A 15,441-nucleotide genomic window follows, 5' to 3' on the forward strand; every position below is an offset into this window, starting at 1 on the left:
ATTGCTTAATAAAGTCACCAATGATAATAGGGGCAAGGCCAGTGTTTCTAAGAACGTGGCAGGTCAGAGTAATGTATTATTAAGGAATTATAGACGGCGTTATAAAGCTTAAAGCATAATCTAGTAACGCTTTTTGAGTATAGAGATATTTCTTGCATATTTCTTGCCGTTTTACGTCATTTCTCTTTCAGACAGGAAATGACACTTGGAAAGAAATGGCTTTCATGGTGCTGTTCTTCGAGCAGACGCCAGGTGTCGCAGCATCAGAGTCGATCCTTCTCAAGGTCACACACTGCGTCAGGCGGCCATACACGATGCGCGGGTTTGCACAGCCACTGCATCACGAAGGCCACCACGGAAACCGATGAGCTGTCCCGAGAAATCTCAGCCGTCAAATAGATACTACTAAATTAGTAACGGGAAATTACCACATTGTGTGAAAAACACCACTGAAAAATGATGTGTTCTGAATTCATGTACAAATGGGTCTTAGCTTCTCAACTGAGTCTATATTTAAGTTGCGTACTGGTTTAAAGGTTATTTAATAACGATATTGGATTAGTGAAAAATAGCAATGCGCCACTGTGCAAGAACAGCCCAGTTCATATCCTCGAGGTATTGTATTGTTTTATATACCCCCATAAAATGTATTTCATTTATAAATAGAGTCTCACTGAAACTAATGTAAATCTATTAATACAATTAAACACAATGCAAATAAAGCTGGCCAAAATACAAATGATATCTGAAACTTAAAGCAGCTTTCAGTGAACGTGATGAAGCACTGTGACCAAACGCCTGCCTATCTGATGCGCCGCACGTAGGCTGCTCCGCCATACCTACATGACACGTCAAAAATGAAAATTAAAAATGTGAGCAATTCGAGTTTAAATCGCTTCTCTATAACATTAAACTAAGTAAACTACAGCGCGTCCGTCCAACATGCATTTTAAACATACACACATATATAATGTTTATGCTTAGAATAAATCGTTGGTGTGCACCATGGCAATTAGATGAAGTCGTAATTCAGGAAACGTGCGCTACTGCGTACACGTGCAGTACCGCGTGAGGCCAGCGCGACCAATCGTGTGCCGCCGTGCGCTCGCCCCCGGCTCCGCTTCCTCTCGCGCAGGGCTGTGCCCGTCGACCTTGTGCGCTCCTGCGGCGGAGAGTGAACACTGCTGTCCTGCGCGCGGCCAGACGAGGTGAGGCGAGTCCTGCTAATTCCTCTGCAAATTTGCTGCTGTTTGAGTGTCAGCACCTGCCCAGATAAGTCGTCGTCTTAAACATCGTTCGTAAAAGCGACCAAATCGTCATTTTTATCCGAGTTGTGGCGTGTAAAAATGATTATGCGAGTTGTGAGCTCCTCATGATGCTCTTATTGATGTAAGGGAGTATTTATCCCATATATTCCACCACGCTTAGACTAAGTAGCGTTTTTGACTCCTGCGGCCGTCCTATCGCAGCAGATGGGCTTGTTCAGTTGCATGTGCGAAGCGGAAAATGTCGATTTCCGCATTGCACTCGAAGCTGTCGGGTTAGAGATCTCCGGTTTGACGGACCCTTTGAGCCCCATGTTCGCTAAATCACTGGTGACCAGTGCTGGCCTGCGATAAGAGAGACGTGTGTAGGGCACACCACCAAACGGCAGGTTACCGACTACGTACCATGTCCTTCGTCGTTTTCAGGTTTCATAATTAACATTATTCCAGAGCTGCTCAGTTTCAACGGCAGTGTAAAGCTCCGGAACTCGTGGATCGGTGTGTGCCTTGCAGATTGGCTTTGGTCATTTGCTGCTGTCCGTCTGTCGGATAACCCTGGCTGCTGTTCTGGGTCCAGCGGCAGGTTTCCACCGACATTTAAGGCCACAGGTTTTTCCATTGGTCCAGCTAACGCACATATATTTGTTCTCAGTATACTAGCTGAAATGTACTACACACCATTTGAAGGCTCTCTAATGGGAAATAAAATCATAAGCGATACACAGACCATCATAAATGATTTACATTAACGATAATCTCAAGCAATTTGATGCTATAGTGAATTTCGATTCAATTCTAGACAAGCTTGCCTTCACTGACTCACTGTTTCCATGGCTGACTAGTGGTTTCTTAATGGGAATGAATGAGACATTTGGGCTGTAGTGAGTAATTGTGTTTTTTGTTAAATTCTTTACCTAGTTTACCTTCCCTTTAAGTGTTCCCTCTGTTGTGTAAAAAGGTCGTTTAAGGGTATAAATGCCCTTGGCAATAACTTTTTTGGGTTTGGTCTCTATTAATGTGTGTTCTTTCATTGACTCACCAAAGTTATTCAGACATTGTGTTCGTTTCTCCTCAGTGTTGCCTTTTATCCTGCATCAGTACTGTGTGCATGCTTGTGTAGTGTAATCATTAATCCTAGCATCTTCTTTTTGCCAGATCCTGCAACATGTCCATTTTGAAGATCCACGCTCGTGAAATTTTTGACTCCCGTGGAAACCCCACGGTGGAGGTCGATCTCTTCACTAAGAAAGGTAGACTGCAGTTGGAACTCGAAGCACTTTGCCCTACTGAATCTCCTAAATATAAATGGTTTTGATATATTTTGATATATTTTAATATATAAATATATTTAATATATTCATTCTGCCGCATCTTGTATGCTGCAGAACATTAGTATGAGGTCCCTTTGAATCACCTTTGTCTCTACACAGACCACCTTATTATTCTGCATAAGAGTCAGACCATGTAATTTTGTAGTTGCCTCTAAGCTGCGTAAATATGGTCATTTATAAAATATGAGTCCCATTAACGATTCTGGGCATTCCCCCAAAGCTGCATGGAGTGAGCCCTCATTGGCAGCCACATTGATGCACAGTGCCTGTGACTGACTGCTGTGTTGGCACTTGTTGCACACAGCACCCAAAATGCAACAACTGGGTTCCATTTGATTGTGTGGTCTGGCTGCTCTCTGGCCAGGCAGTCGTCCCCTGTGTGGTGTCGAATAGCCTGGAAGCGGGAGATCAGGTGGAAGACAGTTAAAAATAGCCGGCATAATGGTATGCGACATGGATTGCATTGCATCTCGCTGGAAAACCGAGAGAACCTACAGCATGGCTGGGGTTCGTTTGCTTCCACCTTACTGTGCCCCACATTTCATTTACGGTGTTGATATTGTAAAATAATTTTGCATATAGACTTTGAGCAAAACCTTTGGATGCATCTTATGTTATTTGTACCACTGTTCATTTTGAGAGACCAATATGTTAGCGGCCAAATGCGGAAACCATAACCAAGCAACCAACTAAACTGGCTTCGAGCCATCAAACCTTTGTGTCAGCATTCATGCATGGTGGTTTAAAACAAAGGAGTGGTTTAGCCCCTAATGGCCACACTGTTAATTTGAATAACTATTTGGGGTGCATGGTTAGTTTAGTCATTAACTATCTGGGATGCACGGTTAGGGTGTATGGGCTTCCAAGCTAGCAAATGGCTAGGTTTGTCTCCCAAGGAAGAATCCTTTTCCCTGCAGTATGATTGGTGGCTTAGCTGCCTTCGGCAATTAAGGTGTACACTATTTTAAATGGGTTTTTTGCTCTCAGCCATGTTTATCACTTGCACTGCATGCATATTAGGTTGACACATAAAAACAACTAATTATGGTCAAACATGGAAACTGCATTTTTTTTTGCATAATATTAAGGGGGGAAAACCAAAAAACAGTTTTGATAACTTAACGGTGGGCACAAATACTTTTACAAGTAAGGATAAAATATTTAAAGAAGTGTAATGAGACCACAAATGTAGTACATAGTAAAAATTCTGTGCTGTAGGTTTTTGACACACAAATGACTTGAAAAAGCTTGTGAATGTCACTGCACCCATTAATAAGCAAAGGCAGCATTCATTAGATTGATTGTTACTGTGATGTAAATTGAACTACTGATTTGTGAGTCTTGTTGCACTGCTGCAGATATGAAAGTTTTATTTTACTCATGTCTTCAACCGAGAATAATGGAAAAAGTCCCAAGCCCTGCACCAGATGAATGTAGCCCTACCTGCAATCGGTGTTCAGGCTGACAGTAGGAAGTCCAACCATGGCTTGGTGGTGCAGATGTGTACCGCTCCCACACTCTGCCTGATTCATCGATGGTGTCTGTGGTTAAGCTTTAAATTCTTGTTCACCCACATACTCGGATGCTGGTACCATGCTGGTTCTCTTAGCTGAGCATGCTGGATGACACATCCCACATGCATTGAGACATGCTCTGTCCTCCAATCTGACCACCATTGCAACGGCCTGTATTGGAAGAACCGTACCCTCCTATGATGTGGAGGACAAAAGAGTCTCTTTTTATAAAGCAGTGTTTAAAGTGGTATATTATTGGATGTTTAAGTTCTGTGTGCATGTGTTGTGGTTTTTTTCTTTCTACTAATGTAGCTGATTTGTCTTTTGTTGTGAAAAGGCAGAACAGTGGCAGAGTATTTAACTAAAATTGGGATCAACATTCCATACTGAACATGCTGGTGTCACTGATGCGGTTGTGTAATGTCTTCTGCAGCATGGCAGGGAGGGAGGGGAGGCTTATATACATCCCTTATATGGGAGACCTTCAGTGTCACTTTCAAATGCGTCACTGTAGTGGGAATTCTGAGGAAGTGAGTCATCTTGACTACCAAGTGACTTGCTGATTGGCTCTTTGTAGGACTGCAGATGACGTTTTTTAATGTCTTTTTTTTTTCTCCCAAGGTCTCTTTAGAGCTGCAGTACCCAGCGGTGCTTCCACTGGCATCTATGAGGCCCTTGAACTCCGTGATAATGACAAGACCCGCTACCTTGGCAAAGGTAGGATTAAAGAGATATTTGCAAAATATGCATTATATGAGAAATAATTTTAGGGAATTGAAGAGATTTAACTTATTCCATAGTCGCAATCAACAGGCTAACATGTTTTATGCTGGAAAGTTATATTTTAGCTATATACTTGATTTTGTTACACAGATGCAACTACATTTTGACAAGGTACTGTCTAACAAAAATGAGCAATATCCTTTAGATCATATAGCTGCTGTAGAAGAGCCTTCATTATTACGCTATCTGGTGGTGTCATTTTGTTCAGTAATCTCTATAATTTTGTTAAATATGATTGTGGTAAAGTCAGCCTCTATCCTACTCAGCCAGGCCTCATTTAATTAACGCCTTGCGGCTTTCTACTTCTCACTTCTCTCTGTCATTTTTCTGATAATTTTCTGTCTCTTCTGATTCTGCATCTTTTTCTTCTCCTCTGTCAGGGGTGAAAAGAGCTGTAAAATATATAAATGAGTTCTTGGCCCCAGCTTTGTGTAATCAGGTAAATGAATAAGTGCAGTAAATCCTGTGAGGGTTATCTCAGCCCTGTGATAACACCCAAGCACGAGGCACTGGGTTTGCTTCTGGCACTAACCACAGTAGGCATTTACGGATGATCACAGAGATCCTGTGAAGCTTTCTCCCCTCATACATGCACTAAATATTCGCAATCAGAAGGGCTGGCTCTGTGATCGTCTAGTTGTGCCAGCTCTGCATGTTCTCCCTCAACTCAGGTCAGTGATGGTCTGCTTGTTCCTTGCAGGTGTCAAAAAAGCTGTTGAGCATATCAATAAAACAATTGCACCTGCCCTGGTTAGCCAGGTAGGATTGTTCATCTTTTTAATGAAATGACATTATAATATTGTTTTTACTGTAGATCATGTATTTATTTTTTTTAATATTAAGGGTATAACCAAGCATTTTGCTTTGATTTACAGCATGGGTTAGTTAGAGCCTATTAAACATTTTCACTAAATGTTTTATGAAAATTGTGCTTTAGAAATGTACAGGCAGTCAGAAAATTTTGTAGTTTTTCTAATGACACTGAATGCAGAACTTATTTAATGCTCCTGTTGACCTACTAACCTCAGAATGCTGGGAACAAATGTAGCATTACACAGGCCTTGTGCTAACTGGCCTTGTGCTGATGTGGTGTGTTTTAACACTGACTCTTGTGCCAAGACTTGCTGACGTGCGGTTTATTCTTATGACCTTGCTATTGTTCTCAAACAGAGCGTGTCCGTCTTGGAGCAGGAGAAGATTGACAAGCTGATGATCGATATGGATGGAACAGAAAACAAGTGTAAGCTGTTTGCAGGGTTACATCCATCGTCTCAGCCACTGTTTTTAAAGTGGTCTAATTTGTTGCCCTTGTGGGTCTTCAGCTAAGTTTGGTGCAAATGCCATCCTGGGTGTGTCCCTGGCTGTGTGCAAGGCCGGAGCTGCAGAGAAGGGTGTCCCGCTCTACCGCCACATCGCCGACCTCGCCGGAAACCCCGACGTCATCCTCCCTGTCCCTGTAAGCCTTCAGCCCGCCTGCTCCCGCGTCCGTCCCTGTGCTCCTGCTAGAGATGGAATGCCCACCTCTCTCTGCGATGGAGTGGGGGGTTTTCCGTTTGTCTGGTTTGCTTTGCTTGACCGTTAATGGTGCCCTTTCTGGTTCCCAGGCCTTCAACGTCATCAACGGTGGCTCCCATGCTGGCAACAAGCTGGCCATGCAGGAGTTCATGATCCTACCCAATGGGGCCAGCAGCTTCAAGGAGGCCATGCGCATTGGAGCCGAGGTCTACCACAACCTGAAGAATGTCATCAAGGAGAAGTACGGGAAGGATGCCACCAACGTGGGCGATGAGGGCGGCTTCGCCCCCAACATTCTGGAGAACAAGGAAGGTGAGGAAAGGGGGAACAGAAGGACTGTCTCATGGCATTAAAAAAATTATTTTTTTTGCTGTTTATTGTTCACAGTCAGCCTGAAAACTGTGGTCACATGGCTTGTTATACGATCAGAATTGGAAGTAAACCAAGTATTGTCTCTGACACAATGCCCTTTTAAAACTCTTGAGATTTCATGCCTCATTACCATGGTAAACTCATGAGACGTAATGTCTTGTTATAATTGGTACAAATTTATACTAATTATCAACCGGTAATGTGTTAATATTTAAAATGTTAGAATAAATAAAATGTCACCCAGGGAACATATTCTAAAGTTACAAGATAAAAATGTTTGCTTGGTACTAGTGTTAAATATTCAGCAAGTTTTCAATTAATTAAAAATAAAAAAATTGAAATATGATTAGTTAATATCAGTGTAGCCTGATAGAAGCTACATACGGAAGCTACAGTTTATCGCACAGGAATAAACATTACAATCGACATTTCAGTTTGATAGCACAGTTATGTGTGTGCCCGTGGACAAACCATTTCAGAGACACAAACTACTGGACATTTGGTTAAGGCTTTTGCTGGGTAGATTTCTCGATGTGAAAATGGGAATGGTGCATAACCCCGCACTACATTTAAATATTGGAGTTCAAATCTAAAACACTAAGCATTTAAGTGTGCATATCCTTAAACAAGTCTGGGCATTGCATATGAGACCACCCCAACATGGCCCAAGTTTAGACCTTGGCCCTAATCTTGGTGCTTTGGCGCTGTTGTAGGGAATTCCTCCCCTGAAGCAGCAGGTGGTTTCCAAAATGAGGCCTGGCTGCAGCAGGGTAGGCTGGGGGTGGGTAGCTGGGGAGGCCAGTGGCCCTGCTCAGAGGGCCCTCCCTCCTGGGGAGGCCCTGAGCGTGGCCAGTGGCCCTGCACAGCTGACAGTGAGGTACGAACTGGGAGCCCTACAGAACTGCATCTACCATGACTGCATGGTGACTGCTGATCAAGATACCACGGGGCACCATCGCACGCCGTCGCTATGTGAAGCAGTTCGTTGTCCCGTTGGCCAATCAGATTGTTCATATAGAAAAAATGAGTCAGATTTTCATTCTCTCGCTGGCTCCACTTACAGCACCTTCGTGCGGCTGACCTGGGGGGGGGGAACCTCCCACCACAAGCAACAGTCTCACAATGTCCAACGATGTTACAGTGATTCCGTGAATGAATATTTTTGGTTTTCTGCCGCCAGCGCTGGAGCTGCTCAAGACCGCCATCAGCAAGGCTGGCTACACTGACAAGATCGTGATTGGCATGGACGTGGCTGCCTCCGAGTTCTACAAGGAAGGCAAATACGACCTGGACTTCAAATCTCCCGACGACCCCAGCCGTTACATTAGTCCGGACCAACTCGGCAACCTCTACATGAGCTTTGTGAAGGACTACCCTGGTCAGTTGGTCAAAAGACAAATGTCATCAAAAACAGAAACGGTCGATATAACTCAATGTGGACCCCAAGTCATTTATTTTCTACAGCAGTAATCATCCCACCAAATTAACACCAATCTAACCTATATATTGCTGGTGTCATTAATTAAAATTATTATTATTATTATTATTTGGTTTTACAAAACCTTTAGCTACTCAGATTCTGTGATGTGTGAATCACACACTTTACAACAGACAGCACTGCCTCAGTTTTAATTTATAATTCATGTTATTGCAAATGGCTCTAAATTCTTCCTCAACAGTTAGTCCAAGAATGTTCAGAGTGCCTGCTTGTTTAGGCCTTTGAATCAACACAAGGGTCTCAACTAGCTGATCCAACATGGAACAGTAAATACCCAGCAAATGTATGAGCAGCATGACTTGCTGATGGGTTAACCCCCCCGAAGCCAGTCCGCTGGGCCGTGTTAATGTGATCTAGTCCATGTGAATGTGATCTAGTCTGTGCACAGACCCTCTTCCTCTCGGGGGGGGGGGGGTGCTTAACTGATCGCAGCACATTCTCTGCATACTGACTATAGAATCCATTTGCTTTTAAAAGAATTTGGCATGCCCTGACCCCTTTGAATGGTTGGCTTTCTTGACTAATGTCAATCCCCTTCCTCTCAGTGGTCTCCATCGAGGATCCATTTGACCAGGATGACTGGGAAGCCTGGTCCAAATTCACTGCCAACACGAGCATCCAGGTAGTGGGCGACGACCTGACCGTGACCAACCCCAAGCGCATCGCTAAGGCCATATCGGACAAGGCCTGCAACTGCCTGCTGCTCAAGGTCAACCAGATCGGCTCCGTCACCGAGTCTCTGCAGGCGTGAGTGGACCCACATACTTTCCAGGCCCCTAGCGTTGGCCATGTTTTGTTTAGCTAGCATGGGACAACCCGTGTATGGTTGCGTTGTGGTTTGGAGTAAAGGGAGCAACATTGTCTCATGCTCTCTTCATGCCTTCCTTCTTCTGCACTTTGCAGCTGCAAGTTGGCCCAGTCTAGCGGCTGGGGTGTGATGGTGAGCCACCGCTCCGGAGAGACTGAGGACACCTTCATTGCTGACCTGGTGGTTGGTCTGTGCACTGGCCAGGTGAGAAGAACTCTTGGTATACTTACCTAGACCTCGAACCACTCGTGCCCACCGTCGTCTGCTTTACTGCTCAACACATATGACAAGCCTGAGCGAGGTTTCTTTTTTTTCTTCCTGTGCGTGTGCCTTAATCTAGATCAAAACAGGTGCCCCCTGCCGATCTGAGCGTCTGGCCAAGTACAATCAGCTGCTAAGGTGAGTTCCCTTTGCTGATCATAAAACAACTTTTTTTTTTTTTTTTTACGTTTGTTATAAAGCTATATTAGCAAGAGTTGTGGGCATTTTGTTTTTGTAGTACACTATACTCTTTATTAATGACATACAGCAATTGAACAGATGCATTTGTATATGTTGCCAGACCTCATGTACGAGTTCTGATTTTTAACGTGTTCTGAATGAACTCGGCAGGATCGAGGAGGAGTTGGGAGACAAGGCCCGCTTCGCTGGCAAGAACTTCAGAAGGCCAATCTGAAGAGGCATCCCCCCGGCCCCCGCCAACCTCTACATCATCATCCTCACACTTCCACACACAGCCACGCAGAATCACTAAACGGAGCAGAGCAGTGCTGGAGGGGCAGTGAAACCAGAGATCCGCGGCATGAAACACTGCTTCTGGTGCCAGCTGGTGGTCCATCCTCCTGCACCCTTATAGCATTGGTCCTTTAATTATGTCCGTGTTTAGTGTGCGAGATTTGCTTTTGCTTCTTGTTGTAGTGTTTCTGGTCCTCTACTAAGTGTTTTCATAAAGCACTGAGTTGCATTGTGTGCTCGGCGTCCAAAGCCAGAAGTGTGTGCGTTGTGTTGCCTTTGAATAGCTGTGAGGCATGGCGTAAAAGCAAATAAAAGTATCCCCAAGTGGAAGTGTTGGTCTGTTCATTGTTCATTTTCTTTATTTTGCGTAAGTCTCTGTTTTTTGCTTGTTTATTTTGGGTGTTCTTTGTTATTGTTTAATATATACATTTCTCAGCACAAACGTTTAGGCTATGCTAATAAGAATTGGCTGAATAAGGAACAGGAACCCACGTACAATAGACATTCTGTGTACTGAGAGGACTGTGTGGCAGTAACTTGAGTTGCAGTAAAACCTCAGGTCAAACTTTGGTAACGAAATATGGCAGCGGGCTGGCTGGGGCGGTGGAGCCTGACCACGGGGAACGGGCTGCACTGGTCACCAGGCAGCTTACCGACACTACCACCCTGCAGCCAGCTGAGTCGCTGCCCTGGTCTACCCTCCAGGTGAGTCCTCTGCCATACCATCTCTCATAGAACTATTCTCGTTATGCCTATCAGCCTGCTATAAAAAAAAAAAAAGATCAGTACTACTCCTCAGTGTAAGATGTTAAATGTAATTCTCTGTGATGTTGAGCCCCTCGGCATATTAACTCTTTCAGAGTATGGAGCTTTTATTTTTTCCCGTTTCACACATGAGAAATTGGGTATTCCTCATAATCCCACGCTCACTTCCAGTATCTAAGGTCTTAGTGCCACCTAGTGGCTGCTTTGTGTTATCGTCCCTTTTGTGGGGAATTAACATGTCTTTGGTGACATTTGGTTAATAATACATACATCCCTTTTGTCATGTGGTTAAGTTCTTTTTAAATTGGTAGCAGCAATATAAATTACTTTTTTTTAATTTTCATGTAGAGCTTTTCTATTTTTGTTTTTGCAGAGGTCGGCATTACTTCGCTGCAGTTTGTTCAAAATTAATTTGGATATAGATGAGTGTTGTGTAGGAAAAAAACAAGGCCTTTGAATACAAACAATATTAAAACTGCAGTAAGTATGAAGGGTTTTGTGGGCCTCTACTGCCCTCTGCTGCCTCGTTACTATATTGGAACAGTATTGTACCGTTAATGCTGAATTTGCATAATTGTGTCATCTGACGCAGCACGTGACTAAAGTACCTGTGACTATACTGGAGAGGGAAATCATGGATTGCAGTGGCCTGGTCAAAAGCAAATTAAGGATGTTTGAGTAAAAAGATCAGGAAAGTTTTACATTTGTCCTGAGCACATAATGGGATTGGGCGAAATGGCCGATTTCTCCTCTTTTTTTTTTTTGTTTTTCTTCTTTTTTTTTTGCTCACATCATCATAATAATAATGAATGGTTTGGGAAAGGCAGGGGGTGGCGTCTTGCCTTAACCTGAGTATTGGTGTGTGCCACAAGGACCCAGTTCCCTGGCACTGCAACCAGAAGACACATTTATCCTCCTGAGTGACAGTCTCCATCACACTGCCTTCTCCTTCGCGGTGTGACAGTCACTGTCACAATAATGATAGTAATGGAATTCCTGATCCTATAGTGGAATGTGCTTATTACAGCGTTATTGTTTTCAGTGCAGCGACATAAACAGCATTAACGATAAAAATCATTAATGATTACACATACACACCACATAAAGACACACGTGTGTGTTGGGGGGTTGTGAGTATGAGGGTGGGTGCACGCGCATTTGTCTATCTCTCCCTCTACTTGCTCAGGTTTGTTTGCGCTATCACACTCCCGCCCCCCAGGAGCTAGTCATGCTGGTAACATAACAATCCAATAGCACTCTGCCATACTATCTGGTCTAATCTGGCTTCCGTATTCCATTTCACCCTGCTCCTTGGAACAGCCACTACACAAGCCCCTTCTTCAAGTGTCTTCACCTATTTTCATCACAAAAGGGCATTGAAATTTGCCAGAATAAGGCCTTCATAATGCCTTTAATGTAAATTATACTTTGGCACACAGCTTGTAAAGGATTACCGATATCAGAGTTTCAGAGGAGCTGCCAGGACAAGGTAGCTCAGCAGTGGAAATGAGATTCATGCCATCTGTTTGGTGTTGGCAGGAGCCATGGAGGTATTATGTTTGCAGAGGGTCCATTAAACATGCACATCCTAAGTTACAAAGGGAAAAGGTGGTGTGCTTTCTGCTTTTGGAGCTGCTGTCTCTTGACTGCCCTCACAGGCGTTATTGTCTCTCTGATTACAGGCGCTCTCTTGAATGCGTCGTGAATCTCCTCTGCCTCCTCCCACTCCAATCACTGACAGCGTGTTCTGGCTTTTTCTGACGAGCCTCACTCTAACCCCCCTCCCCCCCCTCCATTTTCATTGCTCACCCAGCCTGTCGTGTTGCAATGAAATAACAACCCATCCGCTTCCGACAAAACATCTCGGAATGAACCTCCCCATACCTTTATCATAATGAACAGAGAAAACAGCCAGCTGTAATCATTTTGTCTGCGACTGCATGGCTTTGGCCACAGACCGCCGCCCACCTCCAGTGGGGGAATCGTGGCTCCCACAGACAAACCATTTCTCACTTATCCCTCATCTTCGTGGGACTGCACTGACACTTACACTCCATTATCTTTAATTGTCTTTAACAGGAACTGCCTAAAAATATGATCTTCATATCAAAACCAGCCTGAACGTCTGCATCAGGTCCGATGATCCTGAATGTGTTAGTGTACCTTTACTAATATACATGGGACTATGTTACTGCTAATCCCATGAACGTTCTGTGACCTTGCTCAGAGCGATGTCTGCAGAGAACAGGCGTTATGCTATCTCTGACACCCTAGTATCTGTTCCATCTTCAGCCACTCTGCATTCTGATGCAAAATAGCTTGGAAAAAAAAAAATGTTTTACTGGAACAATGCCAATAATGTAATTTTCATCAATTCATTGCAAGTGTGACATCAATCCACAATAAACTGTTGTAGGCAAGCCAAAAACAAAAAACAAAAACAAACAAACCCAAACCCTAACAGTGAAGAAAGAGACGAAGGGAAATCAGTCAGTATTACACAAGCACTTGTGTGGTATGATGTTATTGGGGGGGGGGGGGGGGGGGTAAAGGGCAGTCTTCAGAGCTCAGTGCTAATGTCTCGGTCTGATGATTCACTTGTAAGTGAATCCGCTGGGACTGGAGCTGCTTCTCTGCGTGAGGAATAGATACACACACCCAGCAGAAGGCTCCACTGTAAACCAATCCTCCTCCCCTGCAGGGGGCTGTACATTGCATGCACTCACAGACATGTTAGAGTCCTAGAGACTGGAAGCATTTATTGAAGATGATGGAGTCAGTTTCTGACCGCGGCTCACAGTGCAGGAATATGGGAATATTGTATTCACGCGGTGACCTTCCTCGTGTGGAGAGTACTTGACACCGTAAACGAAGTTGTTTAGTAAAAATGGGAACCTTTGTCAAAGCGTCCGTTTTGGGGATTTTTTTTAATAGAATTGTTTAAAATTATTTTTAAAAATAAATTATTTTAGTAGGTTTTTTATTCATCCCAAAATGACATTAATTAAACACATTTAATTAATTGAAAAATAAAAAAATCAGAATAATTAATAAGTAAATAAGAGATAACGCATCCGCAGCAATTAACAAAACAAAACGTAACACACACACACACACACAATAACATGTACTCTCTCGCTGTCTGTCTCTCTAACTAACACACACACACGTTTTTAAATCACAAAATGATCAACCTCATTGGCTTCTATCTCTCGTCGGGTATCCGAACAGCCTATCCCGGCGCCTGACACTGGAAGTGGGCCGAACTCTCGCACCATCCCTCTCCCAGGAGGGAGCTTCCATGCAGGGCTTCCTTTCTTACTGAAGAGGGCGAGATCACAATCCCACCACACTCCGTATCCACACTGCCCACAACTACAAACATTTCTGCCTGACAAACGAAAGCTCCAGCTCGGTCACTCCCGTTTGTGAAACACAGTACTCCCCTCCTTTGCTCCAACACCTCCCTCTCTCTCGGCGGCGGCACCACACTCGTATCCGCCAGCTTAGCTCCGTGCCGCTTGCGTTTTTTTTTGTTTGTCGCTTGCAGTCACATCTCAAACAAATCTCTGATGTTGTAGAGCAAGATATAAGGTAAGTTTGAAAGATTTAAAGATTTAAAGTGTCAGCATACGCGGAGGGCGTCTTTTATTCGGTCGTCGGCGAGGTCCGATGGCGACGAGTTGCACCTCGCAATTAGCCCGTGTGTTAATCAGACTCAGTCGGCTAGCAGGCGAAGGGGGCCCGCGTTTCTGAGCTACGGAGGTTAGCGAGCCTCTCGGCACCACGCTATCGTCGGGGAGTGAGCAGCAGGACGGGCGATTTCGCGTTTGCTCCGCAAGCCGCACGGCAAGTTTTCGGCAGGGTGGCTTTTCTCGGCTGTAAGCCTTCGCGTTTGCGCGCCTGAGCCCCGGGGCTGGCCGAGCCGGCTAGCGCACCCCTGGGCTTGGGAGTTGGTACAATAGCCCTGCTCGTTCAGATGGGTTTCACTGTGTTGTCTCTCCCGTGGTCTGTGGTCACAGTCCTGTCGCTTTCTCCAACACGTTTGCCTAGCTAAATGTTTTTTTTTTTTTTTTTTTTTTTTTTTTTTTTTTTTACGAGTTAAATTTGAACATTACATTTTCGAAGTCATTAAGTACATTTTGGTTTTGTTCCAAACATCCTGTCATTCAGGACGTAAATACTCTTTAAAAAAACCGCCATGTATATGTTCATTATTCCTTTCAGGAGGTCTTTGACCACCATGAGACAGTTAAGCAGTGGACTGGAGGAGTTTACTACCAAAGCAAGTCAGCCCCACACAATAGCCCAGAGAAACAGATTGACCGTCTAATTATGAGTGAGACAGACGGTGGTCAGATGTGCCCTGCACTTCTGCTTAGGTTTTGGATGTGTCATAGTTTTTGCACCCTGTGTGTGTGAGCACTGTAGTAGTTTTGATGATAGCAATTGCTGACTCGAGTACTTAAGAAGTTTAACTAGGCTACATTTTGTAATGAGCAGAGGAAAAGGGGGGGAAGTGACCTCAGAGCTTGGTGATGTTTTGAGCGTGTTTGACATTTCAGTCATAAACACAACAAGTCAAGTAGATAACTTGTGCTGTCCTGTAACTTTTAAGGTCATTAAGTGGTCTGCAGTTTGAAATTTAAATGCATAACTCAGAACATTCAGCTTTTTTCGCATCAATTTTCATCAAGCAGCGTCATTTCAGTAAGTCTGCTTGTTTAATTGCAAGTTTACTCCTGCTGTTGAATAAGATCGTAATCATGCCATTGTATTCTAGTTCATTCAGTGTGCAGTAGACACAGACTGAATTGTATGGCCACCTGCCACTGTGTTGCACTGCAACCAAATG

At 44.1% G+C, this 15,441-nt stretch overlaps 2 protein-coding genes across 4 annotated transcripts in view; both read left to right on the top strand.

Annotated features, from left to right (window-relative positions):
• Positions 1 to 1,076: 1,076 nt before the first annotated feature.
• eno1a (enolase 1a, (alpha)) lies at positions 1,077 to 10,151 on the top strand. Of its 2 annotated transcripts, none has more exons than XM_027024210.3 (12): positions 1,077 to 1,208; positions 2,421 to 2,515; positions 4,732 to 4,827; positions 5,274 to 5,332; positions 6,064 to 6,133; positions 6,216 to 6,349; positions 6,498 to 6,720; positions 7,961 to 8,158; positions 8,824 to 9,025; positions 9,182 to 9,290; positions 9,427 to 9,485; positions 9,699 to 10,151. In XM_027024210.3, the coding sequence occupies exons 2-12, from the start codon at positions 2,431 to 2,433 to the stop codon at positions 9,760 to 9,762; spliced, it is 1,299 nt and encodes a 432-aa protein (XP_026880011.1). In that variant the 5' UTR covers positions 1,077 to 1,208; positions 2,421 to 2,430; the 3' UTR covers positions 9,763 to 10,151. The 2 variants fall into 2 exon arrangements, with proteins under 2 accessions (XP_026880011.1, XP_026880010.1); XM_027024209.3 differs by lacking the exon at positions 5,274 to 5,332 and adding an exon at positions 5,594 to 5,652.
• A 3,783-nt stretch (positions 10,152 to 13,934) lies between these two features.
• Positions 13,935 to 15,441, top strand: part of rerea (arginine-glutamic acid dipeptide (RE) repeats a) — a 119,379-nt gene continuing 117,872 nt past the window's right edge. For both annotated transcript variants that reach the window (XM_081707126.1, XM_081707128.1), the window contains exon 1: positions 13,935 to 14,180. The gene's annotated coding sequence lies outside the window, so the exon portion shown is untranslated. The remainder of the gene's footprint in view (positions 14,181 to 15,441) is intronic.

This window comes from Electrophorus electricus, chromosome 24 (assembly GCF_041902795.1).
Source record: "Electrophorus electricus isolate QZ-2024a chromosome 24, ASM4190279v1, whole genome shotgun sequence".
Classification (NCBI taxonomy): Eukaryota; Metazoa; Chordata; class Actinopteri; order Gymnotiformes; family Gymnotidae; genus Electrophorus; species Electrophorus electricus.